General features: G+C 48.8%; 8 protein-coding genes across 8 annotated transcripts; 4 read left to right on the top strand and 4 right to left on the bottom strand.

The window, feature by feature from the left end:
• Window positions 1–1,184: 1,184 nt before the first annotated feature.
• On the bottom strand, window positions 1,185–2,130 carry L3040_007182 (uncharacterized protein; the record flags this gene model as incomplete). The annotated part of the gene is made up of 4 exons (XM_007289964.2): window positions 1,185–1,571; window positions 1,716–1,861; window positions 1,953–2,054; window positions 2,115–2,130. The coding sequence occupies 4 exons, from the start codon at window positions 2,128–2,130 to the stop codon at window positions 1,185–1,187; spliced, it is 651 nt and encodes a 216-aa protein (XP_007290026.2).
• Window positions 2,131–3,126: 996 nt separating this feature from the next.
• Window positions 3,127–5,134, bottom strand: L3040_007181 (uncharacterized protein; the record flags this gene model as incomplete). The annotated part of the gene is made up of 2 exons (XM_066156183.1): window positions 3,127–3,383; window positions 3,457–5,134. The coding sequence occupies 2 exons, from the start codon at window positions 5,132–5,134 to the stop codon at window positions 3,127–3,129; spliced, it is 1,935 nt and encodes a 644-aa protein (XP_066010989.1).
• A 276-nt stretch (window positions 5,135–5,410) lies between these two features.
• On the top strand, window positions 5,411–5,877 carry L3040_007180 (uncharacterized protein; the record flags this gene model as incomplete). Its single annotated transcript, XM_066156182.1, has 4 exons — window positions 5,411–5,413; window positions 5,467–5,547; window positions 5,604–5,681; window positions 5,770–5,877. 4 exons carry the CDS (start codon window positions 5,411–5,413, stop codon window positions 5,875–5,877), a joined length of 270 nt encoding a protein of 89 aa, XP_066010988.1.
• A 982-nt stretch (window positions 5,878–6,859) lies between these two features.
• Window positions 6,860–10,318, top strand: L3040_007179 (uncharacterized protein; the record flags this gene model as incomplete). Its single annotated transcript, XM_007289961.1, has 2 exons — window positions 6,860–7,047; window positions 7,117–10,318. The coding sequence occupies 2 exons, from the start codon at window positions 6,860–6,862 to the stop codon at window positions 10,316–10,318; spliced, it is 3,390 nt and encodes a 1,129-aa protein (XP_007290023.1).
• A 2,011-nt stretch (window positions 10,319–12,329) lies between these two features.
• On the bottom strand, window positions 12,330–13,582 carry L3040_007178 (uncharacterized protein; the record flags this gene model as incomplete). Its single annotated transcript, XM_007289960.1, has 4 exons — window positions 12,330–12,781; window positions 12,835–13,058; window positions 13,108–13,172; window positions 13,223–13,582. 4 exons carry the CDS (start codon window positions 13,580–13,582, stop codon window positions 12,330–12,332), a joined length of 1,101 nt encoding a protein of 366 aa, XP_007290022.1.
• Window positions 13,583–14,025: 443 nt separating this feature from the next.
• On the top strand, window positions 14,026–16,317 carry L3040_007177 (uncharacterized protein; the record flags this gene model as incomplete). Its single annotated transcript, XM_007289959.1, has 6 exons — window positions 14,026–14,112; window positions 14,163–14,369; window positions 14,419–14,597; window positions 14,643–14,830; window positions 14,881–16,199; window positions 16,282–16,317. The coding sequence occupies 6 exons, from the start codon at window positions 14,026–14,028 to the stop codon at window positions 16,315–16,317; spliced, it is 2,016 nt and encodes a 671-aa protein (XP_007290021.1).
• A 1,846-nt stretch (window positions 16,318–18,163) lies between these two features.
• On the top strand, window positions 18,164–19,297 carry L3040_007176 (uncharacterized protein; the record flags this gene model as incomplete). Its single annotated transcript, XM_007289958.1, has 1 exon — window positions 18,164–19,297. One exon carries the CDS (start codon window positions 18,164–18,166, stop codon window positions 19,295–19,297), a length of 1,134 nt encoding a protein of 377 aa, XP_007290020.1.
• A 5,611-nt stretch (window positions 19,298–24,908) lies between these two features.
• On the bottom strand, window positions 24,909–25,310 carry L3040_007175 (uncharacterized protein; the record flags this gene model as incomplete). The annotated part of the gene is made up of 3 exons (XM_007289957.1): window positions 24,909–25,004; window positions 25,087–25,201; window positions 25,276–25,310. The coding sequence occupies 3 exons, from the start codon at window positions 25,308–25,310 to the stop codon at window positions 24,909–24,911; spliced, it is 246 nt and encodes an 81-aa protein (XP_007290019.1).
• Between the last annotated feature and the right edge of the window lie 560 nt (window positions 25,311–25,870).

The raw sequence follows: 25,870 nt of genomic DNA, 5'->3' as shown, positions 1-25,870 counted from the left end.
AACGAACGACGAGCGTCGACAAGGATTGAGTACTACTTACCCCCTTCCCCTTACTGGTCGGGTATGGGTAGTAAGTACAAAAGAAAGTATACTGTACGCGATCAAAAGTCCAAACCTCGATAGTCCCTTTTATCGACTCCAGGAAAAGCCCGTCGGAGTCGGAAGGCAGGAACTGACTGCAGGGACCAAGAGAACATTCGTTACAAATGGCTACTATATGCCCCCGTCTTTTTGCGATGCTGTAGCCTGATAGTGAAATTGCACGGTTTATGCTATATGTGCATTGAATCGAGCGGGGAAACAAGGTCCTCTTCTTGATCTCAATACTGGTAACTTAAAAGCCTCCAATACTAGTACCGCGTTGGCAGCTCGTCTGCAACGACGACGGCGGCTGTTGTGGCTAAGAGGATACTGACGTCCCTCTCTCAACCAGTAGGCCCTTGAGAGCAGTCTGCAGCAGGTAAGTCGCGTCGTCCAAGACCTGTTCAGTCAGTATAGGGTCAAGATAAGATACAGGACGAGGTGAGGCAGAAGACTAAGCGACATACCTGGCTGCATTTGTGATAAACTGGGGACATATGAATAAGACACAGATACCTGTTGCATACGTCGCATCCACCAGTTGCTCTGACGCTCTCACGTCCTGGCACTGAGCAAGAAAAGAAGCTCGAGTTCATAGTGTGGTAGCAGTACACGAATGAGACGAGCTGTGATAGCTTAGGTTTTGGATGGAATCGTTAATGGAAAAGATGGCAGGAATCGCATTCTGTATTCTGTTGATGCCCCAACCCAGACCTGCTCTAGCGCGGCCGGGCTCCCATTCGACCAAAATCCACACTGGCGGTAGAATAAAAAATTTCCCGAAGGCGCTTATGCGACTATAAGCTACTATCCAAGTGTTCCATCGGCTTTTTCCAAACTTGACTTCCCTGCCAGGTCGAGCGCTTCCACGATCCCTTCCATACTTCGAACTTCCTCTCACAGCGCGCAATGCGTTCTTGATCTCAGTGCATCAGCTACGAAGGCGAGTAATCTCTTCCTCGAGATCCTTGTTCGACGCTTGCGGGATAGGAGGGCTTTGTTGTACGGCGTTGGGGTGCGACGTGGGCCGATGAATACTCATAGGTTCCTCCATCTTTAATTCACGCTGGACGTCCACGGATGGTTCATTAGGACCATTGCCCCTATTGGAGGATGTAAAGAATGACAAACTTGTAAACTTCTTCCCGACAAGGCCTCAGGTACAGGTAGCGTAGGAACCGTCGTCGGGTATGAAGTTTGGCATTGGTACCGGGCTCTTCTGGGTTTCTGGGCCTTTGAGTGTCTCTGGAGTCGGCGCCAAGTCGGATTTTCATGATATACACAAGATCGTCTTGTAATATGGTGCCATCTCTCGTGAAGTGTTTCTCAACATCCTGCGATCCTGGGAGTACATGCTGCATGAGTTTGCCGGCAAGATCATTCGTGTGCTCAATTCTGTCGAGAAGCCAATCCATCGTTTGTTTTAGACCAGTCTGTTCTGTTGGAGGACAGGCAGTCTTCGACGTAAGATCACAGTGCTCTGGGTAGTCCTAGATTAATTTTGTGGTCAGCAGAGGAGCAGAGACATCCGCCACGGAGAAGCGAGATCTTGGGCCAAGCAGATTGAGCACAAGTTAAAGTATTGTTCAGCAGCTTTGCAGTCTTCTCGCACCAGGGAAACAATTCTGCCGTACTTGCGCACGATTCGTCGTGATGATGAATCTCTGTGCATCGGAAAGGAGCTCTTTCAAGCGAGCTGTTCGCTCGAACTCCCCTGGATACTGCAGTTTCCTGCCCTTCATGCGGCTGCCAAAGGTGGGAGATAGGTAATCCCTGTGAGCTTGAATTCGAAGTCTGTCTTGAATCTAGTCTTGAATCTACAAATTGAGCGGAATTAAAATTCAATAAGGTTGATAGGACACTCAACTGACGGAAGGCTTCAGCCCAGGGGGAAGTCCCGTTCAAAACCCAGGTTCTTCCGAACAACAAAGTAATGATAAGCTGAGAAGTAGGGTCTGCTAAATATTTCAGGACTGGGATCCGAAATAAATTAAACCATCCGTTCATTTCAAAGAAGTAGGAATGTTATATACCGATTGAGGTGAACATGGTGCTGTTGACCTAGACCCAGATCACATCGTCGGCAATTGCAAGGGTAGCGATTTAGAGGAGCGGCGACTGCAGATTGGGCAAAGATCAAGCCAGCGTATTGTGGCTGACGCGCTGCGAGTTGGAAACGGTTGCTGAACTGCCTTTGATAATCGTACAATGCATGTGGAAAGCCCTCGGAAGGATATGCCATGCCGAGACTCCAGTGGAAATTTGATGACATCTAGACCCATGCGTAGGCGTCTAAAAGGGCCTTTTGTTGCTTTGGCAGGCCTCTAACCCCAGGCACCACGAGCTTCTTCTTGTTGGAGCCATGGGTGGTTATAAGTAGCATGCTTGCTGTTGTTGGATCATCCTCTCCGTGGACCACCTTATTGTGACCGCCTGAGAAACAATTCAGGTCGAACGATCGAGTCAGACGATACAAATAGCCGAGAGAATGGCCGATATCTTGGGCGTAGTCCTTCTGTACCGGCTTTTTTTCTTTTCGAGGCGTTTTATGGCTTCTTCCGCACCATATTCTCGAATCTCGTTCAATGTCCAGAACTGAAGGAGCGCCTGTCGATTATTGTCCGCTTCTAGATTGAACAGAGCTAATCGCGAGCGGACCTATGACAAGAACTTGTGATTAACGCTCTGATAGGAGATCCTGCTGATTCAGTCATGCATTGGCAATAGTAACACTCTCACCTACCTATTTCAGAACCTCAAGGCTTGCTAGTGTAAGAGAATGATTCGAAATCGCGAATAGCGGCGACACAGTTTAATGCAATTTATTTTTCCTCCACTGCAACTGCGAAACTCTATCAGCGCCTTCGAATTATATACTACAAATGTTTTCCACTGGCTAAGACAGCCTTCTTCTTTTAGGTGCAGGCGATAGACTTCGTTTACTAGGTGGCGAAGATGAGTTTCGTCTCCTGGGAGGGGGTGTCGAACTTCTCCTTCTTCTCCTGGGAGCTGGGGAAGGGCTTCGACGTCGAGGGGGCAACGGACTCATTCGTCGTCTACGGGGTGACGGGCTTCGACCCCTTGTAGGAGACGGGCTGCTTCTGCGTCTTCTAGGAGGAGATAGACTGCGGTCGTCAGGCGTGTAGGATCTTCGGCGGCTTCGACGTGGGGATGGTGAGCGTGACGGAGAGGGGGAGAAAGAAACAGAGCGTGACCGAGAGAGGGAGCGAGAAACAGAGCGTGACCGATCTTCCGAGTAGTCTCGTCTCTTGGTAGTCCGCGATCTTCCGGGAGGGGATCGGCTTCGGGATCGAGATCGGGATCGAGATCGGCTTCGCGACCGAGAATATGACGAGCCTGTATACGAAGAATAACTCGATTCAGAGTCCGACGAGTCGTCAGCTGGTGGTGGGGCTGGCAAAGCAGGCTTTGGTTTGTTCGCCAAGAACTCTCGCATCTCCTCTGTTAGGGGGCCCATTTTGATAGAAGTGAAATAATTGATTGAGAACCTCGTATTACGGTCATTGTCGCGGGGGAATATGCCTTCGAAATATGGACGTAGTGTGTTGTCCTTCAGCCGGGTCTGCAACTTCGCCATACCCATTGCTTCAGCCAAATCCTCGAAGAGAATCTTGATGAAGATACGACTGCTTGAGGTAGTCTCGTCCTCATTCAAGTGAATCACTGAAAACACATGCCATCCAAAAGCGTCAGAGCTGAGCATGTGTCCAAAGAATCGTGCAATGTTCCGAAGTCTGTTCGTCTCGTATCGATGTATCGTATCGTAGTATTTGATAAAGGACTGCTCGAACAAGTCGGTCCAGAGACGATTGATCTTTGCAAATCGCTCTCCAATCAGGCCATAGAACTTGGAGTATGTCTTCTCCTGGGAGCAGCATTCGATGATCATCGACGGGAGTTCTTGCTCGAAGCCAGCTGGGAGGTTGACCTTCATCAGCTTGTGAACACATTCTTCGGGATCAATACTCGACATGATCGTCAAGTATATCGTTTTCCGCAGGGCGACAAGGTCGGCGTTGCTTTGGTCTTTAATTTCCAGAGCTTTCTCTTCTTGTTTCTCCTCATCATCCTCACTGTCGTCGCTGTCGTCTTCGTCTCCTTCCTCGTCACTCCCTTCTCCCAGAATTTCCGCTTTAGTTCGCTGATATAGCTCTTCATTCTCCTCCCACTTTGGATCAAACTTGAAAACGTTCAGGCTGTCTTGCACATCGATGTCATCTTCGAGAGAGCTCTTGTGTGTGATCTGGTCTTCCTCTTCGACCAGGTCCAGTTCATCCTTGATTGCGGGGTTATCCTTGTATTTATCCTTTCTGACTTGGAACAAGACTTCAATCATGTACTGGACTCTCTTATCAATATCAGCTTCATTCAGAATGTTCCTAAATTGATCAAAGACGGCAATTGCGATAGCCTGATTCATTTCCTCGAGGTGCTGCCCAACCTCCCTCGTCAGGCCAACTGCGATCTCCACACTATCGTCTGTAGGCTTGTTCAGTAGAAGTAGCAGTATTTGTGCTGCCAATATCTCGTGCGCAACTTGCTGGTTGCACAGCTGTGCGATAAATGTCGTCGCGGAGAGACAGACTGCCTTGTCGTTTCGTTTGAAGCCCTTCTTGAACTGCGTAATGAGGCGCTTGAGCAGGAGCTCGCCAACATTTGGTAGTTTGGTATTGACGATAGCGACCATAGCTGCGTAGATCGGGGTGAACGGCAAACTGGCAGCCTGTGCCTTCATGATGCTCCTGCAGAAGAGTCCTCGACCTCTGATCAGGTTCTCTCCAAACAGCTCTGGGACGATGAATTTGATGTTCGAGACGTTGACCTTGTTGATCAGGCCATTGATGGACTTTTTCAAAGCTTCCCATGCCATGCGCTGGTATTCCTTGCTGCTTTTATCGGTGATCTGGGATTGGAGAGCTCTGAGGCGCGCCGGAGGGATATAGGTACCGCCAGAGCGTAGGGTGAGGAGCTTGTCGTATTCTGCCTTTGCCGCGGCCTGCTTTGCATCATCTGCTTTATCAGTGAGCTCCATAGTCGAGTCGAGGGGGTGTTAAGGCGGAGGTGAAGGAGGTGGGAGTGGAAGTGGAGTTGCGGGGATGTTGGAGCTGCTCGAGCAGGCTGAGCATGAGAGAACTCGCGACAAATTTGAGGATCCGCGCCGCGTGTTTTTAGCGCAGGGCTGCTGCCACCAAATTGGTGAACCAGACCACCGCAAGAAGACCACCTTCTTAGCTTTTGAGCATCCGGAATTCGCATTATATTCACCACCTACACTCTTTTACGCCTCAAATTCGAATTGCAAGCAACAATGGTCAGTCACGTCTACTCTCTGGCACGAAGACGGTGCTAATTAATGTGCGGCAGCTGGACGCTCTCGTTGGACTTGTGATGCTTGTCGCCGCGACAGTTGTCTTCTTATACTACTCCATCTGGACTTTGCTCATGGTAACGAGCCGATGCTATTCTCACGACGTAGCTAGGGACTAACTACAACACAACAGCCCTTCGTCGATTCGGACCACCCTTTGCAAAACGTTTTCCCTCCTCGAGTCTGGGCTATCCGGATACCTGTGATTCTGGTAGACAGCCCTTCTACTTGGGCTAACATGCCTTCTCATTTCCACTTGTCCATACTAGCTTGACAGCCTCGCTAATTCAATTCCCTAGATTCTATGTGCCTCTGCCGTTGTGGGATCATTCCTCAGCGTCGTTATGATCCGGAGTAACAGAAAGAGAGCGGCAAAGGCCAAGGTCGCTGGCAAGAAGAAGGCCTAAGCCATCTTTGAAGCGTGCTGGTTGCATCCGTGCCGGTATAGCGTCGCTTCGCTGGGAAGAAATCTCCTATTTTATACGGAGTTCTACGATACCACATATTTGGAAAGCATGGGCTAGGAACGGATCGGGACCATGTCGAGGCAGACATATGTACTATTACACATACCAATAGTACGCCAGGTGGTTTATCACGAGGCACATCCAATGCTGATGACCCGGTTTCTCAGGAAACAAAGATGCCTTCGCCTGTCCGAATGTCTTCTCATGTAGACTATGGCAGCATATTCCCGTTGTAAGGCCATGTCAAGTGCAAGAGCTGCATATTCTTCGCAAGTGTTGCAGAGCTGCACCTCATACGGATAGGACATCATTTTCTCCAACTCTTGTTATGCTATGCGCTTGACTGCACAGACATTTCCCCTCCAAAGTGACAAATCTGCTTCAGACAACCTTGTCGCCTCGGCCTCGACACTATAGCTGCCAACAGTCAAATTCAGAAAAACACTCACCTTGTTTGGCTTCAGTTGCGATCTCACAGAATTCTGGGATAATAGATCGCCATTGTTTGTGCTACTCAGTAGCCGTGCCCGAACGCATATTACTGTCTGCACATAACGATGAACCCCAGCATGGCTTCTGCTATCCAAGGCCGGCCTAGCCAAGGCCGTATGCACTTGCCCCGCGCCTCATTCATCTATCAACAACATCTCGCGCTCTCCACCTTTGACCCTCCAACTCAAACCAACCCAACCAAACCTCAAAAACTACTCTAGATACTCAAACAACTCGTTACAAACTATCGACTCGGACCTACCTCTTTTCTAACTCCCCCTGACTATCCTGATCTCAGGAAGCAAGCGGGAGAACACTTTGTTTCACCCCTCACTCGCGTCATCGGACGTCGTGAAAGACACAACCACCGTCCAGACTCCTGGAGCATCTGCGGAGCATACAAGCACCTGTTGGATTGGAAGTCATTTGAATGCCCCCTATATCAGATCAAGATACCGACTATACCTCGAGCGGGAGTCCCCGACCCACTAAGCCGAGTCAGAAGGCAACAACGGCTGGAGTTCAGATTCCTCTCAAGAACGGCAGAAAAAATGGGACGGCCAAAGATGGCGGCAGCGGAGTGGTGGCAGCGGTGACAAGGAACTCTTCGAAGGCTATGTAAGTGTTGTATAAGGGGATTATTTAAGGTGTGTTGTTGGGTCAGATATTAACCGCCGCTTCTCTCAGGAACTCGAAGCAATCAGCTCATGCAAACCGGACCCAGTCGACGGATATGAAGCCAGTAGTAAAAGCTTCAAATGGAAACCCTATTACGTCTCCTCTGTTGGACGCCTTGTCTTCAGCTGCCTTAGACCGATCACCGTCACAGAACACGGGCGAATGGACGAGGAACCTGCCGGCATTTTCCTCATCTCCTGGCAACCTGATCCAGTTGGATTCTCCACCTCGGGGAGGCGACGAGATGCTTTCAAATTTTGGATGGACGACAAAAGAACAGAGAGAAGTCGTGAACGGACATGTCCATTCAGCTTCTCCACCTGTTAGAAGAAGACCACTTAGCTATCAACAGGATAGCAACTTGCCCCAGGGCTTCGACGGCCACCGATCTCCGCCTTCTTCGTCCCATACCAGGAGAATGTCGCTGTACTCTGCTCAGAATAACCGCTACGCTCAGCACCCTCCTCTTCCGCACCTGGCTCAAGCTCATTTCTATGGTGCACCAGATGCCAACTTGATACTTTCACCACCAACGCCTGGTATTACTCCTGGGGAGAATGGATATCACAGTGGCTTCGATCACCTTCCAGCAACAAATACGAACGTAACCGAAGACGTGGTCGTGACTGGATACGAAGGCGGTGTCAGCATTTTTGCCGTCTCGAAAAAAGGCCTGAATAAGATTTCGGGACTTGAGGGCCTTCGAGGTGGTGTCATCAATGCCAAAATCCTGCCATGGACTGGCAACGGGGGAAACTCGCATCTATATCCACTCATTGGCGTTGTGATTCATGGTCCGGTCCTGACATCGGATAACTGTTCAACAGGTACGCCTTCATCAGAAGGTAAATCAGCGGGTCAGAATGGAAGCGTGCGTGGCTCACCGAAGATACACGGACAACAAATTGAAGAACTGGATCCAGTTGATTACTATCAGACAACAGTCGAGATCTACTCCTTGGGGATGAAATCCCATGTAGCGACACTTATCTCGCTACCGAAATCCATTATCACAATACCTTCGACGAGTCCCTTGTTCAAAGCGCCCCTTCCAACAGGATCATTGACCATCCGTGCAGACAGTGGCAACGTTATTGTAGCATCTGGAACGACAGGCGAGACTTGGATATTCCGCCAGGGAGATATGGAAAACTCTCTGGAAAGTTTTAGATGCATTGGCAAGGTCTGGGCAACAGTTCAGCAGAGAATCAGTGTTGAGACTGGTGGTGTCTACAAGTTCGCCGGCGAACCTCATGCATCTGAGCAGTCTGCAGCACGGAAGCAGTCCAAAGCTTCGACTTTGTCTATGAATGGCCGTTGGTTGGCATATTGTCCTTCAGCGCCTTCCTCTCAAATATCTCTTCGAGCTACCGTTCCTGGGATAGGTTCGGCAGCCAGGGTTCCGGGACTAAATTCCCACGCACCTCCAAATCTACCTGGGGTGAATTGTTCGGTGGATTCGCCAGGTGGTGACAGTATGGTCAAACAGATTGTCCAGCTTGGGACTCAGAAATTCATCGAAGCAGGTAACTATCTGACGCAGCAGGGATTGTCGGCATGGAATAATTATAGGAACAAGCCGATCCAGAGCCAATCTGCGATGGGCGGTATGCCTTACCAAACCAATCCAAACATGACCCAGCAGTTCCCTCCAACACATGGTGTCCAAGCACCCACCCCTCTCGTAATCAAGGACCCTGGGCTCATCTCCATTCTCGATTTAGAGGCTCTCAGTCACCATGTCTCGTCTTCTGGATCACCACCTCATCCTCTGGCAACATTTCGGGTTCCTCATGGATGTAGCTTCTTGTCGTTCGCTCCCAACGGCTTGGCTTTGTTCACAGCCAGCAACAAGGGCGATATCCAATTCGTGTGGGACTTGATGCGGATACAATATGCGAAGTCATCCTTCCTCAAAGGAGGAGTCCAGGGCACCGGGGTACAAGGCCCACACGTAAGACAGATTGCCCAATTTTCACGAATGACTATTGCCAGAATTGTCGACGTTGTTTGGACCTCGCCCCATGGCGAGCGTGCTGCAATGGTCACTGAGAATGGCACAGTTCACGTTCTGGACCTTCCTGCCAGCGCCTTTGCTTGGCCACCCCCTCGTCGGAGATTGCAGCCTCCAAAAAGCGGCGATACTTCAGGGGAATCCATCGGTCCTGCTCTTACAGCCACCGGAGTAGCTACAAGTGCAGTCAGCTCTCTCTGGACGGCTGCTCGGCCTCTAGTTAGTCGCCCTCGTCGAAGCAGCGTAGGGATTTCGGCTAGGACCGTTACTGCGCAAGCCGGGCACGGCACGCAAGCGTTGGCTGCTGGAATCAGCAGATCCGTTGGTGCTGCGACAGGAAAGATGAATGAAATGCGAAAATCCGCGAATACCACCAAGCTCCACCTCCCCAGAAACCACAGCGCTCCATCGAGGGCTTGCGTTCTCCTACTCAATGGCAGACGAAATGACTCCGTGGTTGTCCTTGGGGGCGGCATAGTCCGATTCTACACCATCAAAAACCGACGAGCCGACCGTCCTGCAGATAAGCAAAAGGCCTCTAGAGGTTCCAAGTATGTTGAGTTCAGGTTGCCATCACTCCCAGACTTTAAACGCACACCTGAAGTCATGCGTGATTTCAACGAAGCTGGAGACCTCGAGCTCACAGAGAAGGACATTGAAGATTCTCGCTGGAAAACTAGGCAATCCCCGTCACCCATCACAAAGGCACATGGTACCGAATCGTCGATTCCTCAAGCAGAGATAGAGTCCAACGCACCATACCAGCCATTCCATACCGATAGACGTGTGAGTTTGCACGTATACTCGAACGAGGAAATTGCTCTACCATCACCATCTGTCTCTGTGTTGGTATCCCCACCTCGCGCTATTCCAGGTGTGAAAACGACCCAGAGCGGCCAAGCAAAACCCTGGGCATTTGGCGGTTCCATCAGTGCGAAAAAACTTGACGTTGGGCCGCCGCACAATTCCGATGACGACGAATTTGATGTCTCCGCTGATACTCGAGCGCTGCCTTCCTCCTCGATTGAGCGGGTGTTCAGGGTCTCAGACAGTATGGATCACATGGAGCAGATCGTCATCACTACGAGAATTCCCAAGGCTCCTCGTGGGGGTGGATCCACAAACGCTGGTGGCGACGATGAAGGGTTTTTCGAGGATGACTGCGATGTTCTAGATTTTGCAAGCCAGCGAGTTTGATTAGATTCCTGCGATCACATGTCTTGGCGGGGACGGCTACTCTAGCATGTTTTTCCCTCGAATTCATCTTCTAATTTTGGCATTACATTATAGATGCATACATGCGGTGCTTGACTCTACTCGTTCATACGGGAGGTTATTCATGGCCACTTCAACGGGTCAGTACCGCTAACCCTATGAATGTTTTTGGCGTGCATTGGTCTTTCGCGCGGCCTGTTCACGTTGGCGTTTGGGGCAATCGGTATTGGATTCGTTGGGTCCAGGTGGTCCAGGGTGCGTGCGTGCATTGTGCTGCTGAGTAGTACGAGATACCAATAGCAGAATAAGACTCGAATTTTTTTCTGGATACTTGTCTCGTATGGGTCATCCTTCCCGATTGATACTTCACATACATCAGAACTCCCTTTCTTTCCTTTATTTCTGGCTGATCTAAATCAACACAGCTCCTAAAACTTCTACACGTGGGAGTAGATCTCCGATGACCTCTTCCATGAATCTTTTCAGAAGCACTTCAGGTAATCCAATATGGCAGGAAGTAAAACCTGCCCGAAGACAGCTCCTCCAAGCACCCGCCTAGGCACAAGCCAGCGTCCGAGGATAAAGCTCGATGGTTACCAGCTATCGCAGCGAGAAATAATTTCCCTTCTCTCTTTCCTCCCTCCCCACCACCATTTATCTCATTGCCCAAACTCCCAACACCAGCGTACGAAAGTTTCTTTCAAACATGACAACAGTAACATGACATAACATGACATAACAGCGACGATAACGGTAATGGCAACATTGACATTCAAACACAATAAAGCCAACGGACCTCGCCTCACCTCACCTTACCTCACTTCAACGACTTCGATACCTTGTGTTCGAAACGGCACTTTGGACTTAGAAAGCGTCCATATGCCAGCCGAGAGCTATTTCGACCTGGCGAGAGTGGATTATTCATAGCCTCTCCGGCTGCGATGTTCATCTTCAGGTGCAGGAGACGAGAGAAAGCGATGGGGGAAAGGGAACGATGCGAGATGTAAATAAAAGGAAAAAGGATATGCTGGACCAGTGAATAAGGTAGTGTGGAAGGACTCAGGCTCCATATAGTAAACGTCTTATATAAGGAAGAAATATATACCTATAAAGAAATAGTGAGAGGGTACGGCTAGCAGGTGAAACGTATAGGAGTCGTGTATATTGTGATGATGGTCAGGGTCAGGGAATGAATTTACTCGTCTATATAGAAGAGTTAAAACGTATGACCTAGATATGTGATAGGGCCGAAAAGAAAATAGCAAAGTAAAGCAAAGTAGGTAGCTCCCCAATGCGGTAGTGTGAGAAAAACGGAGGAAGGGAAGCTATGGGCTGATTAACAAGTCAGATATGGCTGTAATTAGTATCAGTTCCCACTGAATAGTTCGGTTATTTTGTTCGCTTCGACCGTTCTGGTACAGTAATCTAGGCGAGAACGCTAGAGTGCCAGACTTCGATTTCAGAGAAGAGAACAATTTCCTTCTGCGACACGACGGAAAAATATGACGGTCATTTTTTTCTTCGTATCAAGAGCTGGATATGTCTTTTAATGCTTGCAGCAGAATGTTTGTGTCATGTGGTGTAGGGTAATAATACTGGAAACTGCAATGTGCATTGCAGGTCTGCTTTTGCACATCAGTTTGATAGTTACACAAGCTGTAGAGCAAATGAAACTCCTGATAGGCGGGCAACCTTACTTTAAACTGCGGTTAATCGAAGTTATAGTTTCTGAAAAGATAAATAGCGAGATTTACTTCGAACTGCCGAAGCTTCTTGGATTTCTGGAAGGGACAGTATCGTGGCCTGTCTTATGATATTGATCCACTTGAAGCAAACTAGATCTTCCTCAATTTTGAACAGCTGACCGAAGGCCCGGAGTAGAATATGATAACGATAAGTAGCAATTGCAGATTCATGAAATTTGGACTGGTCCGCTAAGCCCAAGTTGAGGATAGCACAGTAAAGCCAAATAATATGATGCTCCATTTCGTCTCTATTTTTTCACAGTCGAGCTCTTCCTAGCCCCCTTCTTCTCGATCTTCTTCTCTTCAGCCGTCTCTTCCGATATCTTGGGCTGTTGCCTCGTGTCGCTAAAGTCTCCTGGGAGATCTGTATACAGACGCGGGATGAATTTCGAGACTCGCCTCTGGTATTCCTTATACTCTGGATATTTTCCGGATGTGATGAGTTCGGTAAGCCACGTTGAGCCTTGGAAGAGGATTAGGTAGGACATTGCTCCCACGAAAGTCCAGTTATACATAACATCGGAGGTCCAGCATCCCCATTGATATAGTAAAACCCAAATAGTCTGCTCGGCAGCAAAATTGGGGTGACGGCTCCAGGACCAAAGACCAGTAACGACAAATCCGCGGTCGAGATCCTCTTGATGGTAAGAACGAGGGACCTTGGCTGTTTTGAGGTACTCCTTCTTGGCCTGTTGGTAATCTAAATTTTGTAAGCAAATCAGGCACAACAATGTGGTCCGGTTTAGTACGAACTCCATTGTTGCTGGTCTGCAAAAAATTCCAGGAGGACTAAGGCCATCAATAATCGCGCGAAGATGATGTCAGATGTCGAAAACTCTTGTCCAAGCCGAGCTGCGAGCAATATAATGTATGTGGGAGTCGTGATCGCAAAGAGGAGGACGCTCTGGGCCAGCGAAATGAAGATAATGTTGAAAATGAAGAACACGCCCGGGTGAACTTTCGACTTGACGATCTCCCTATCAAACATTTAGCCACAAACTCCCGGATACGTGTAGTAATCCTCACCATCGATAATCCTCGGAGCCAATGCTGTATCCGCCTTTGCGCCAATAGTTGAATGTCAATCGTAGCTAAGAGCCCTTATTAGCAGAGTCTGCAGAGGCCAGGGTGGTGCGCATACACTCCACACAACGCTGAAAGCAATCAAATTATCCAGTCGTTGCGTATCGAGCCCTGACATATGGGCATATACGGTATAATGCGCATTGTAGATGGTAGGCAGTATACTCCAAAGTCGGTCTATCTGCGAATAGTTCTTGTTGATCTCGGAGATGACGAGGACTAGAGGCGCGAGGAAGAGTGAGAAGGCGAATGCAGATATCAGCGGGTTCGTGGCGAGATAGAGGTTCTTGAGCCCGGTCGGATCATTGCATGTCTGGATAATCTGCTGGGGAAGGTCGTAGAGTTGTGGTAGGTAGGGGTACACGGTCTTTTCCAGCGACGAGCAGTCAACGATACTCTTGATCACCGGGAGAGCCATCATGGAGAGGACTGACAGAGTTAGAGCGGAAGATGGCCGAAGGATCGATTTCGTCGTTGTCGTCGTTGTCTTTGTCGTCGTCCAGGTTGTTATTCCGTAGTATGGAGGGGTCGATGACGATGACCTCACCTCATCGTCTTGGGGTCCAGATTTTGCCTGTGCCAAGCCAAGCCCGGAAAAAGCTCGGGATAAATTTAAAGTTATTCTGGCAGATGTTCTACTTCCTCGCCATCATGGTTTTTTTTCTTCCTCCAGAAGTCATATCAGCGTCTGCGCACCCATTTTCGACGCATTGAGCCTGCCGATGCCGTGAGATTCTCTCTTCTTGCCTTGATAATAGGCGACGGACTGGCCAGGCGCCAACCACACGGTAGGTCGAGTGAGTGAGTACCAGGGACTACTGGATTACTGGATTACTGGATTTCAAACGTGACGGCGCGATCATGCCAGGAAAGATTCTTTGCGTAGCTGAGAAGAACTCCATCTCAAAGGCTGTAGCAGAACATCTCTCTGGTGGCCGTTTCACTACGGTAGGTGTCTGCTAACTTCTTGGCTGTCTGCTCTGACAGGTCCCATGCAGAGTAACACCAGAAACCAATACGTGAAAAATTACTCCTTCACATTTGACTTCGGCGGAGAATGGGGGAACTGTCAAGTGCTAATGACTGCGGTCTCTGGTCACATCACCGAAGCGAGGTTTGCTCCTGAATACGAGGGGAGTTGGGATTACGTCCCTCCTCAAGAATTGTTCACTGCCCCGGTCCGCGTTCAGGTTGTTGATAAGCCAGTAAGTTGTACAGTCTACCGGCCTCTTGCGAATCGCTAATGCTACTTAGGAAAGCCAAGCAATTGCGCAAAACATCTTTGAACAAGCAAGAGGAGCTAAGGCACTGTTCATTTGGACCGATTGTGATCGGGAAGGCGAACATATTGGTGGCGAGGTTCGGACAGAAGCTCACAGGGGAAATCCAAGGCTCCCTGTCAAGAGAGCCAGGTTTAGTAACATTGAGAGAGCGTAAGTCAACAGATTCTCCTCTGGTGCTGCCTACTGATGGAACAGACATGTTATCCAAGCAGCCAGAAATCCCATAGACCTGGATGATCGCCAAGTTAGCGCAGTTGCTACCCGTATTGAGCTCGATTTGAGAATCGGCTTCATTTTCACGCGGTGGTTAACGGTCAACCTTCGCACTCTTGGTGGAAACATGGCAACGAACGAGGTAGGTGAGAAGAGGGTGATAAGCTATGGTAGGAGTCAGTATCTGTCCCGTAATGATCTGATTTACTGATTCGAACAGGATCATGCCAATTCCCGACTCTGGGATTTGTAGTCGACCGATACTTTAGGGTCAGGAATTTCGTCCCAGAAACCTTTTGGAGCATTAAAGTTACTCATCGACGAGACGATATGGATGTCGTCTTTAATTGGAAACGTAGCAGGCTATTCGACCGCGCTATCGTCGTCATAATTTTCGAGAGATGCATTGCAGCGAAGACGGCCAAAGTCACCAGAGTTCACGAGAAGCCAACCAGTAAATGGAGACCCCTACCATTGACCACAGTCGAGTTTCAGAAGAACGCAAGTCGATTCTTGCGGATGAACAGCTCCACAGCGATGAGTGTTGCCGAGGGTCTCTATCAGAAGGGTTTCATTAGCTACCCTAGGACAGAGACGGATCGCTTCGACAAAGGCATTGACCTCCGAGCATTGGTCGAGAAACAGGTGCAAGATGGTAGGTGGGGAGGTTATGCTCAAGGATTGGTGGCTGGAGGGTTCAAGCAACCGCGACAAGGAAGAAACGACGATAAAGCACATCCTCCCATCCATCCAGTCACTTGGGTAGCTCCAAATACCTTGAATCCCGAGGAAGGTCGGGTGTACGAATTCATCACCCGCCGATTTCTTGCCTGCTGTTCGGAAGACGCCAAAGGTCAAGCCACTGATGCCGAAATCGAGTATGGCGATGAGAATTTTGGTGCCCATGGTCTCGTCGTGTTGGAGCGAAATTACCTCGACGTTTACCCATACGAAAATTGGACCAGCACTGCAATTTTGCCTAGATTTACCCTCAACGAGATATTCGAACCTACCGAAGCCATGGTCACAGAGGGAAATACGACAGCGCCCGGCTACCTGACAGAGCCGGATCTTCTGGCATTGATGGATGCCAATGGCATTGGCACAGATGCCACCATGGCTGAACATATCAAAATGATCCAGGACAGAAACTACGTCTTCACTAGACCCAAAGCTGGCGGTGGCGGAAACAACAACCAAGCAGTTCCAGCTCGTGGTGGTCGTGGGGGGCGCGGTGGGAGAGGGGATAGAGGAGGACGAGGTGGTAGAGGCGGTGCCGCCCCTGGTGGGCGTGGAGGCGGGGGCGGATGCGTGGAGGAGTTCATACCATCTACGCTAGGCGTAGCTCTTGTGGATGGCTACGACAGAATGGACTTCGAGCCTAGTCTGAGCAAACCTTTCCTGAGAAAGGAGATGGAATTGCTCATGAAGGACATTTGTGATGGCAGAAAGACTCGTGAAGAGGTTTTACGACAGAGTTTGAGGCAGTACAAGCAGGTATTCGAAATCTCGGTTGAGCGATTGGCAGTTTTGAAAGCAGTAAGTCTACTGTATCGCCAGCCATATTGGCCTCATCCCAGCAATCCCCTTGACTTTGGAGAAACTGATTTTTTGATTCTAGTCTTGCAGGCGGTATGTACTCAATGGTGGAGCTTGATGCTTATTTTCTTGCTCGAGGTTAGTGCCTAGTTGGTGACGTCCCCTACGGTACGTACATGGAGTTTGTGTTTACGGCGTCGCCTGACTCCGTATAGCCGAGGAAAGCAGTATGCCTTTAACCTGCAATTGTTTCAAGCCATTACTCATGGGAAGGTGGTCTATTGACGTCTCCGATGATGTCTTTAGGCTTCATCATTTCTGGGTGGTTTGAGTCATTGACAGACAGAACTCTTGTCATCGGATCCCCGGCAAATTAGAGTCAGTCATATGCGCAACATACTTTCGTTGGCTTGTGGCTCGTGGCTCAGCGATCGTCCTTAGGGAACACGATTCCACTTTGAATAGCACCTGCTTATCTATCGGATCCGTTTGGGCCGGAAGGCAACGGAAAGTCCTCGACTCCTCATCGATCCCACGTTGCAACTTACTACGTACTAGTTGTTGTAGTACCGGTACCTCTCTGGCATCTCTGCGCGCATTTTGAGTTTTCATGCGAGCCTTTAATCCGTGCGCAGCAGCGCGGGAACGACGTAAGCAGACGTCAGCCATTTCCGTGGCAGCATTGGACAACGTGGGGTAAGTGTGCAGCCCCCAGCGCACAGGGATGAATCATGAATGGAAGAAATGGGATGCCCTTGCCTTTGCCCTTCTGTCACCTTGAGGGTGTCTGCTGATCAGCGCCGGGCGTGGGTCAGTCAATCTTGTGGTCGCGAAACAGAGACACAGTGAAAACAACGTGCTATGTGCGACTTTGCGTTCTACGTGTCATTGGTCCCAGGCTGTCGGGCATTAGATCCGATGTCTAATAATGTCTATCTTCCGTCGCACTCGCACTCGCATTCGCAGTCGCAGTCGCAGTCGCAGTCGCATTCGCATTCGCAGTCGCAGTCGCAGTCAGCGTCCGCACCTTAGTGCCCAGGAGATACGGAAGAGTGTCTGGCCTCTTTCCTCTGTCCATCTCACTGTCTGACCTAATTTTGGCTTTAGCTTAGCATAGCACACTGCAGTGTGCTTCCTTGCTGTGTGATCAGATGCAGCGTACAATCTTCAAGCACATCGAGCTCGCTATGTGATCTAGTTGTATCATTTGTTTGCCTCCGATGTTTCCCGTAGCGAGTCTTCGTTTTTGGTGAGCTCGCACTATCTTCTCGATTTCTTTGTTCTCGCGCATCTTTCCGATCCTCTAATTTTTCGACTTCTATTTGTTGGCCGAAACGAAGGAAAAGGAAAGATCAGGGATCAGGAAACAAAGCTGGCCCAGGCTGTGTCTCAGCGCCCGTCCCCCTCGCTCTCACCCCCCCGGCCTGTTCCACTAAATACACCCGGCAACATCCATCCTTCCAAACAAACTCTCAACAATCCTCGGAACAACTACAACACTAACAACAACGACAACAACGACAACAACCACCACAAATCCAGATTTGCTCACTCGCAAGGGTACCTTTTATAATTTCCCTTCCCACAATTTTGGAACCGCAGAGAATTCCATCTCTTTGGCTTCGCTCCCACCTACGAACTACTCTCTACTCGACGCCTTCCGACCGGATCAGCCTCGTCCCACGTCGCTCATCCGTGCACATCGCAACAGCTTCATTGCTCCGCTTGATCATCCACCTAGCCAGGTTACTTGCTACCTTCCGACCCAATACTCAGTTGCCTAGAGCTTCTTTATTGCGTCTCTCAAGTAATCGCCAGTTTGCCATCAATCGCATCATCGAGAGTGAGTCAGACGAACTGATAACTTCGCAGGCCACCTATCGCGTTATTGACCAAGAACATTTAGCTGACATTATGCCGTGTAACTCCTAGAGATACAAAAGCCCATTTCATATTCAATCGAAATGACTTCCATTAGTTCGTTCGCTCGCGAATTCCCGAAGACTTTTGGTCGAGACAGCTTGACTGCTGTAGAAGCCATTAGCGTCCCTGCGACCAAAAATCATCCTCTCCCGACTCCTCCCAACTCCATTTCTCCCTCTCTACCTCCCCATGGCATCAAGCCATACGGGATGCGTTCGATCTCGCAGCAGGTCCTCGAGCACGTCGACTCTGACCTCGACTTACACGACGGACCTGGGAGTGAACAGGATGGGGGTTGTGATCGCAGTCGCGACGTGGGATCGCCTGGGCTTGATGCAGCAGGCAATATCACACCAGGACTGCTGGCCAAGTACCATCTCCCAGATATTCTGTTGAACCATGGGCCGTTGGCCATCCGACACATTATGGGATTTCTGACCACTGCGGTTCCCGGGTTCTCTGGGATACCACCAGCGAAGGCCAGAAGACTGGTAGTGGGTGCTTTGGAAGGTCGCGGCAGCGGCGGCGAGGGAGGTGGAGCCAAGGGTAATGTCAAGTTTGAGAAAGTAGGATGGGGACGTTGGGACGCCAGGTTGAAGGGCCAGCACGCTAGAAACAGCAGAGGCAATCAACAATCGCCATCCCCAAGTACACCATCTTCCTATTCCGATGGCATGCCGATCGCCAAAAATGGTGGATGGGGGACTAACAGAGCTCGGTTGAACGCGCCAGGCTCCAGCTGGGCTGGCGATTCTGCTGTCTTCTCCCACGACGACGAGATGGACATTACGATGCTGGAGAACGAAGCCGACAAGATGTCGCTTGACGGCGACGACTCTTGTTCATCTTCCGAAGCCCCCGATGACGAAGTCATGGTTGAGGAGGATTCGGATGACATGACCGATGAAGAGGACTGGGCAGGTGTCGGAGCAGCTGCTCTCCGTGCGGCCTCGTACTCGGCCTCTGGCCCTCGACCCAACTTCCTGTCTTCACATATCTATGGAGGCTCCGGAGGCGGGCGTTCTCTCTCAACAACAGCAAAAACAATGGCGAAATCGGTGCCAGTTCGAACTCTCCAAGTTCCCACCAACATCGATTTCGAAGCCTTTGGCATCAGCTCCGACTCACAAGAGCGTGAGGCTGTCGAGGCACTTCTACGACTTGGCTCTGTATAACATGATTGCGGCGTTTTGGGATAGGTGCATGGGTGGCATTGTTTTACGAGCGTCACGATCTTCCGGCGAGCATTGATCGATTTTGATTTCTAGCACGCTCCCGTTATGATTTGGAGGAAATTATTGGGATGACAGTTCTCCTTATCACGAAGGATGGGAACTGTTTAGCGTGGCGTTCGATGACTTTGCGGCTGTGGGATTGAAGTTGTGATGACCTCGAGCCTGTGCTCAAGTCTCGCGTGCTCGGTCTCAGCAACACAGGCTTCAGCAACACACTTCTGCACATACCTCACATATACCATATTTTCTGCTTGTTTTTGTTTCGATGTCAAACCACCCCGCCAATCCGGCAACGCTATTTTCAGGATGATCGATGCCACGAGACGGGCTCCCGGATGGCATCCGGGACTGAGGGAACGACGGTCTTTGCTGCTTGGCCAGGACTGTCTCTACACTTTGCGACTTCATTGTAAATACCCCTCTACTTTTTAATTACCTTTTGTGTTGTGGATTTGGGGCGGGGGTGCGCTCTGTGGGAGCGAGAGGGTGTGTGTGGATGTTATTACAGGATATTGTTACCGGTGTCCACAGAGCAGCTGGTGGTGGAGTGAGTGGTCTTGATGAAGTGGTGAGACAAGACTGTGTGTGTGTTGTTTTTTGAAGGTGGCTTCGAGATACCACGCAGGAAGATGGGGGTTTGATGGCTTAACTGCTACTTAAACTTTACGTATGATGCATCAAATGGTATTTTTTTTTGATCCCTTCGAATAGTGGTCCACCTTCTTCTTCCTCTGTTCGCATCTGCTTTCTGTGATTAGGAATTCGCACACACTTGCATCCACGCCGGGCCTCACATGAGGTACGTATGTATTTGTGTTTTCACATCTCGCGAAAAAATACGCATTAAATTCCCCCCTATCCATGAGACTCGAAACAAAGACATAAATGAGATGATACAAAACGAATCGGGTAAACACCGTAGTATAATATATGAAAGGGGGAGCTGTACATGGTAGAGAACCTTCGATTTATTGGGAGTTTGTACGGAGTAGATTAGCGAACCTGAACCATGTCGGTTGTCGGTTAAATACTCTCTTTGACTTGGGAGGGGGGGGGGGCGGGTGGAAGGCCTGAAATGATCTGATCTGATCTGATCCTTCCGTACGGGCCGGACGGACCGGGACGGGAAGCCTAAATAATGAATCAATTTAGTCATTATATCTATATATATATACATACCTTTTCGAGATAGTTTTACAACTAACTACATGCAGACAAGGGCGCGGGTATGAAGTGTTGTATTCTCAGAATTTATATATATGTATATATGTATATATAATCCTACGTGCTTTGGAATTGCTTGGGCTTTGAAGCGTTGATCCTCTCTCTTTTGAATGAATGGTTTGGTCTGGGGTAGGGAGGGTACGGTAGATGTTAGTAGATCTGATTGTAAACTGTACGGAGCTTGAAAGGATGGGATGTCAGGAGGCCCACCTAAGCGAGCCGACGAGTACGGAATTTCACGGAATTGTATCAATTTGGAAAATTAAACCCCTCCTACCGCGCCCCCCCCAGAAATAACCCTCCAGCCGGGGAGTCAGGCTTCGGGACTGGTGGACTGGGGACTTTGTCTCAGGACGGGACGGACGGGACGGGTCACGGGGGAGGGGAGATTTGATGTCGGAAGGGGAAAGGGGGGGAGGGGGAGATGATGAATGAATATAAGAGAGACAGGTTATATGAGTTGTGAGTGGTGATATTAGCGGATTGGGGTGGGTATAGAGGGAAGCTGGATTGTGTGTGTTGGGGTTTGGGAGAGCGGATGGTGGATGGTGGATAGTGGAGAGGGTTGTGTTGTATTGATTTGATTTGATTTAGAGGGGGTTGTTTTTCTGGGGACGGGCTTGCGTACTGTGGGAGATGGGGGGAGGGAAGGAGGGGTTTGCGAGCCTACGGTGGTGAGTGACAGTTGATTGGGCTTGGCTTGGCTTGGGTAACTTATTTGTGTTTTTTTTTTGGTGTGTTTTTTTGGGGGGGGGGGGCGATGGTTGGTAAGGCGAGAGAGGGAGAGGGAGAGAGAGAGAGGAATACAATGGGGGCTTCAACGGACATGGACGGAGTAGGGAGGAAGAAGGTCGGGAGATGAGATAGCTTGGTGGTGACCTCTGGTAAGAAGGGGGGGGTAGGGAGGAGGATATTCGTGAGAATGGTTGTGAGAGGGTTCTTCTTTCTCTCCTGGGCTTGAAATGGATTGGTTAAGTAGTTGATTGAGTACGGCTGAAGAAAACCTGTCACCTTGATGGTTTACGTCTTGATCTTATCGTCTTCGTCTGCTTTTCTCTGACCTTTTCTGACCCACCAGGGCTGTCATCGCGAGAACTTGATACAGCATATTAAGAGGTTGCCATAAAATCAGATACAACTCTTAGCATTCTCGTAAACGTAGTGATTCACATCCAAAGTCTGCGGTTCTGGAAGTGTTCTTGGCATTCGTTTGTTGGTACGGAGTCCATTCCAGATATTCAGGGGCTCGGCTAATCCGAAAACAAACAACAATCACACCCTCTCCTCACCCGTTGTGATACACATTTGTATTATAATACCAAGACTGCGAATAAAATCACCGAGTTAATCCTTCTCATTAGTAGCTCTAGTTTTTCTATAGGTGTACAAGTCCCGGCGTCTATTTTCGTATGCGATTACAATTTCCCATCTGCAAACTCATAACAATAAGTCTCCATCCACACTTGATGAATTCGGCATGTTCATACTTCATTTTCACGTCAAAATTATTTTTTAGTTCCAACAACTAGTAGTGTTCGTTAGTTAATCTACGGTTGGATCATCATGGGTCACGATGGCAAGAATAACAAATCGAGAAGGTTACGTCCTCGGCGTCCGCCACGGTACACCCCTCGCCAAAACAAGAAGATGATATCAGTCGCTCTGGAGCCGGCTAAATAAATGGTTTCTGTAAATTATGCCGTACCTCAGCTCCGAGAGAGACTTCTAGTATTATGGATCCCGCCGAAGCCGTTGATCATTATTGAGACAGAACCAGTAATCGCCGAGCCGAAGGAGGACAGTAGCTCTATCGCCCCTGTCAACGAGCTCAGCCACACTCAGTATATCAGCCCAGTTCTCGTGAATTCTGCCGAGGCGTCTCGGGTAAGAATATCGGGAGTGATACTGCCTACCGCATCTCCCCATCACTTTGCAAGCAATAGTGAAAAGGAAAGATTAGCAACCTTAGATTTGGGAGACATAATGAATAGATAAAGCTTTGATGATGATTTCATAGTAGTTGCTACGTAGCCCGAGCCGTTCGAAGCTTTGGGCGGTACTTCCGGTACGACAAGCCGAAAAGAGAACCTCTTGGTGATATCCCAAGTTCTTCTTTTAGCAAATCCAGCACCAGAACACCTGCTGCAAGCCGAAAGAGAACCCCTTGGTGATATTCCAAGTTCCTCTTTTACTGTGGATAGAATCACAGCACCTACTACTCTGGGCTCGGAGGAAGAGCCCAGAAGAAGAGGAACCCTTCGTCGCCCAATCTGAGATGTCCCAAGGGTTTCATCTGTACGAGGCCAATCACGTACTTTGGCTCGGGAGCCGAGCGCTGATCAAGAAAAAGCGCACGAATATCATCCTCGCCTGATTGCGGAAATGAGAGGGATCACAAGGAGCGCGATTTCGAAGTGCAAATAAGATGTTGGCGGCTCGCTTGATGCGATACATGAGGCTTTAGGTGCTCGGAAGTGGATAGTGCATTAGATCTGAGGCTTCTCGGCGTGTAAAGCTTTTATAGCTTCTGTGCAATAACAGTCGTCCTAGACGTGGCGATATATCCGAATAGACTAATTTATGACTTGCTGGTACTATATACCACTTCGTGCGACCTGTTGGACGTTTTTTCCTTGCCTATAACCGTGCAGTATAGTGTCATCATATTATGGCTGCCCACTCTGATGCAGAACCTTCCGGTAAATGTTCCATAGTATATGTTTTTGGACAAAGAATAATTTCTACTTGTTATACTAACAAATTTTTGTACGAGAATTGTATAAATTATTCTGCAGCCTATAATGGATGGGTTTATGGGTGAATATTGGAGCTAAGCGAATCGACTCGATTTCCCCCAATATTAGGTGTGAACCTCGTCTGTTCTACCACCTCAAGTCATCAAACCTCAACAAAGATTTTTGCAAGACCCACCCACCGTCCCTTGTTTTTTCAGTTACTTAGTTAGTTTCTGTCCTTGACTTTACAAGCCAAGATGCGTAGCTGGGGGCGTAGCTTGGCCTTGATTTTCTACTGGTTCTCTCTCAGAGTTATTCAAAGCGAATAGGCTAATTTGGACCAGCAAAGCAGCTGGCCAGATCAGAGAAAACGCTTGGCAAGCTCAGCCTAAAGCGTCCCTACCAAATATAGAGCGCCGTTCTCGATATTAACTTTCCCTTTGCTGTGATCAGATATAGTGACAAGAGAAACGATAAAACAATACTCTTAGTGAGGCTGCCAACTCAGATCCTCGCTTGGTTGTTTACACTCGCTACGGTCACTGTAAGATACCACAACTTTGGAAAGAGATTGACAAGCAAGATCGACAATATCTGTGTTGACGTAGTCTCTAATTGAGAACCAGGCGGTTCCAGGAGGGGATCTCGCAGTCAGTCGCCACAGACGGTTAAGTGTGGGACAATCTCTCTGGGACTCGGGAGTTATCAGAAAGACAAAGATAGGGCTCCTGAGACCGGATATCTACTACACATATAAACCTCTCAAGGATCTGCTAAGCTTCCGGGTAACGCTGGTAGCTTAAGCAGAGGTAAATACAGCGAGATATATAAACAAAGCTGGTCAGGCACGATGGCCTCGTGACTGCCAATCGAAAATTGAACCACACGCTTACCAAAAAACAGCAGAGGTTGGCCATTATCGACTTTCACTTAACCTCTATGCTACTGTAAGTACTACCCCTTTCCCACACAATTCTCGCAACCTGCATCCAAAGTACAAAAACTACTGACCTACGCTACGCTGCGGATGCCGGGATCCTCGACCGCGAAAAGGCTCTTCATACTTGCCCCCGCATTGCCAAAACTGCCACGACTCTTTTCTTCGATACCCTATCTGTCAATGATATTCGCTGCTCGTACCAGACAGTCAAATGTGACGAGGGGAATCAAGGCAAGGACCTACACTCCAGAACCACGATCAAAGAAGTCGAACGAGACTTTCGTGGTTCTGCAATAACCAAAAGTCCAGTCTCATATATAGTGCCCAATAAATCATAGCTATCACTAGAGTGAGGTGAGGTGAGCAGGATTAGTAAGTCAGCAAAGCATTATTCATTCACTTCTTTAGGTTGATGTGTGTGTGTATATATATGTGTGTGTATGGACAGACGGTCTAGATAGACAAGACAAGTAGATAGAAAGATAGATAGAGGTGTTGTTATAATAGATTCGATTCTCTCCTCTCTTCAACGAACCCTTTATAATGATTCATCATCATCACTTACCCAGTCATCGATTTTCTAATGACTCCGTAGAATACTACATCTTACTAGACTGAGCTGGACCTGCAGATACTCAATGCTAGCTAGCGCTTAAGGTTCTCGGCAATCGGCACCGAAGCGATTCTTGTCGCTCAAAGCGCATGTCATAGTGAAAGAAGCGGCGGCATTGTGATCAATTACTTCGCACTTGAAAATGGTATGTGTTGTTAGTATAAATACATCGGCATAAATTTTTGAAAAGACTTGATTGAATCTGGTGATCACTTACGTCCCCCCCATCAATGAATTTGACGTCGGTTTGAGCGAGTAGGTTGCAAATGACCTGCGTTTCTTCCGGATCGCCGCAATAACAAAGTTGCTTCTTTGCGCTTACTGCAGAGATGCTAAAGCAATAAGTATGCAAGTTAGCAAGCTAGCTATATAAAACCGATGAAGATGGATCAGACAAGCGACTTACAAGAGCACGACAAGCATGGTTTTGATAGAGACCATTTTGAAAATGTGTAAAGGAATAATGTAGATATGTATCTGTCGTATTTGGATTCTGGAAATTGAGGATCTGAAAGCTGAAAGAACCGATAATGATAATGTAAATAGAGACCCGCGAGATGAGAAAGACTTTATAGTTGAATCTTACTACCTATAGCTAGTAGGAGGTAATAGTGGAAGCTGAAACCGACGAGTAATCGTGGGACGAACGACTGAGAGCAGCCGACAGCTTGCCTTATTGGCGCACTGCATGTTAAGTGACATTTGATTCTTTTCGGCTTGGCCAATGCAGAATCAGCTTTTAATAAATACATCAAGATCATCTTACAAGGACTTGCCTCGCCATATAGTTTCGAAGTACTGCGTACTACTATATTAGCGACTGAGAGCAGCCGACAACTTGCCTTATTATCGCACGGTTAGGTAATATTCAATTCTTTTCGGCTTGGCTGGTGCGGAATCAGCCTTAATAAGTAAACCAAGATCATCTCAAGAGCACTTGCCCCGCCGTATGGTTTCAAGGTAAATTACTACGTATTAGCGAGTGAGTAGTAGTAGTAGTA

The sequence above is a fragment of the Drepanopeziza brunnea genome (genome assembly GCF_022702325.1).
Source record: "Drepanopeziza brunnea f. sp. 'multigermtubi' strain 214-2 chromosome Unknown ctg12, whole genome shotgun sequence".
Taxonomy (NCBI): domain Eukaryota; kingdom Fungi; phylum Ascomycota; class Leotiomycetes; order Helotiales; family Drepanopezizaceae; genus Drepanopeziza; species Drepanopeziza brunnea.
This window is presented reverse-complemented; position numbering and strand designations above follow the sequence as displayed.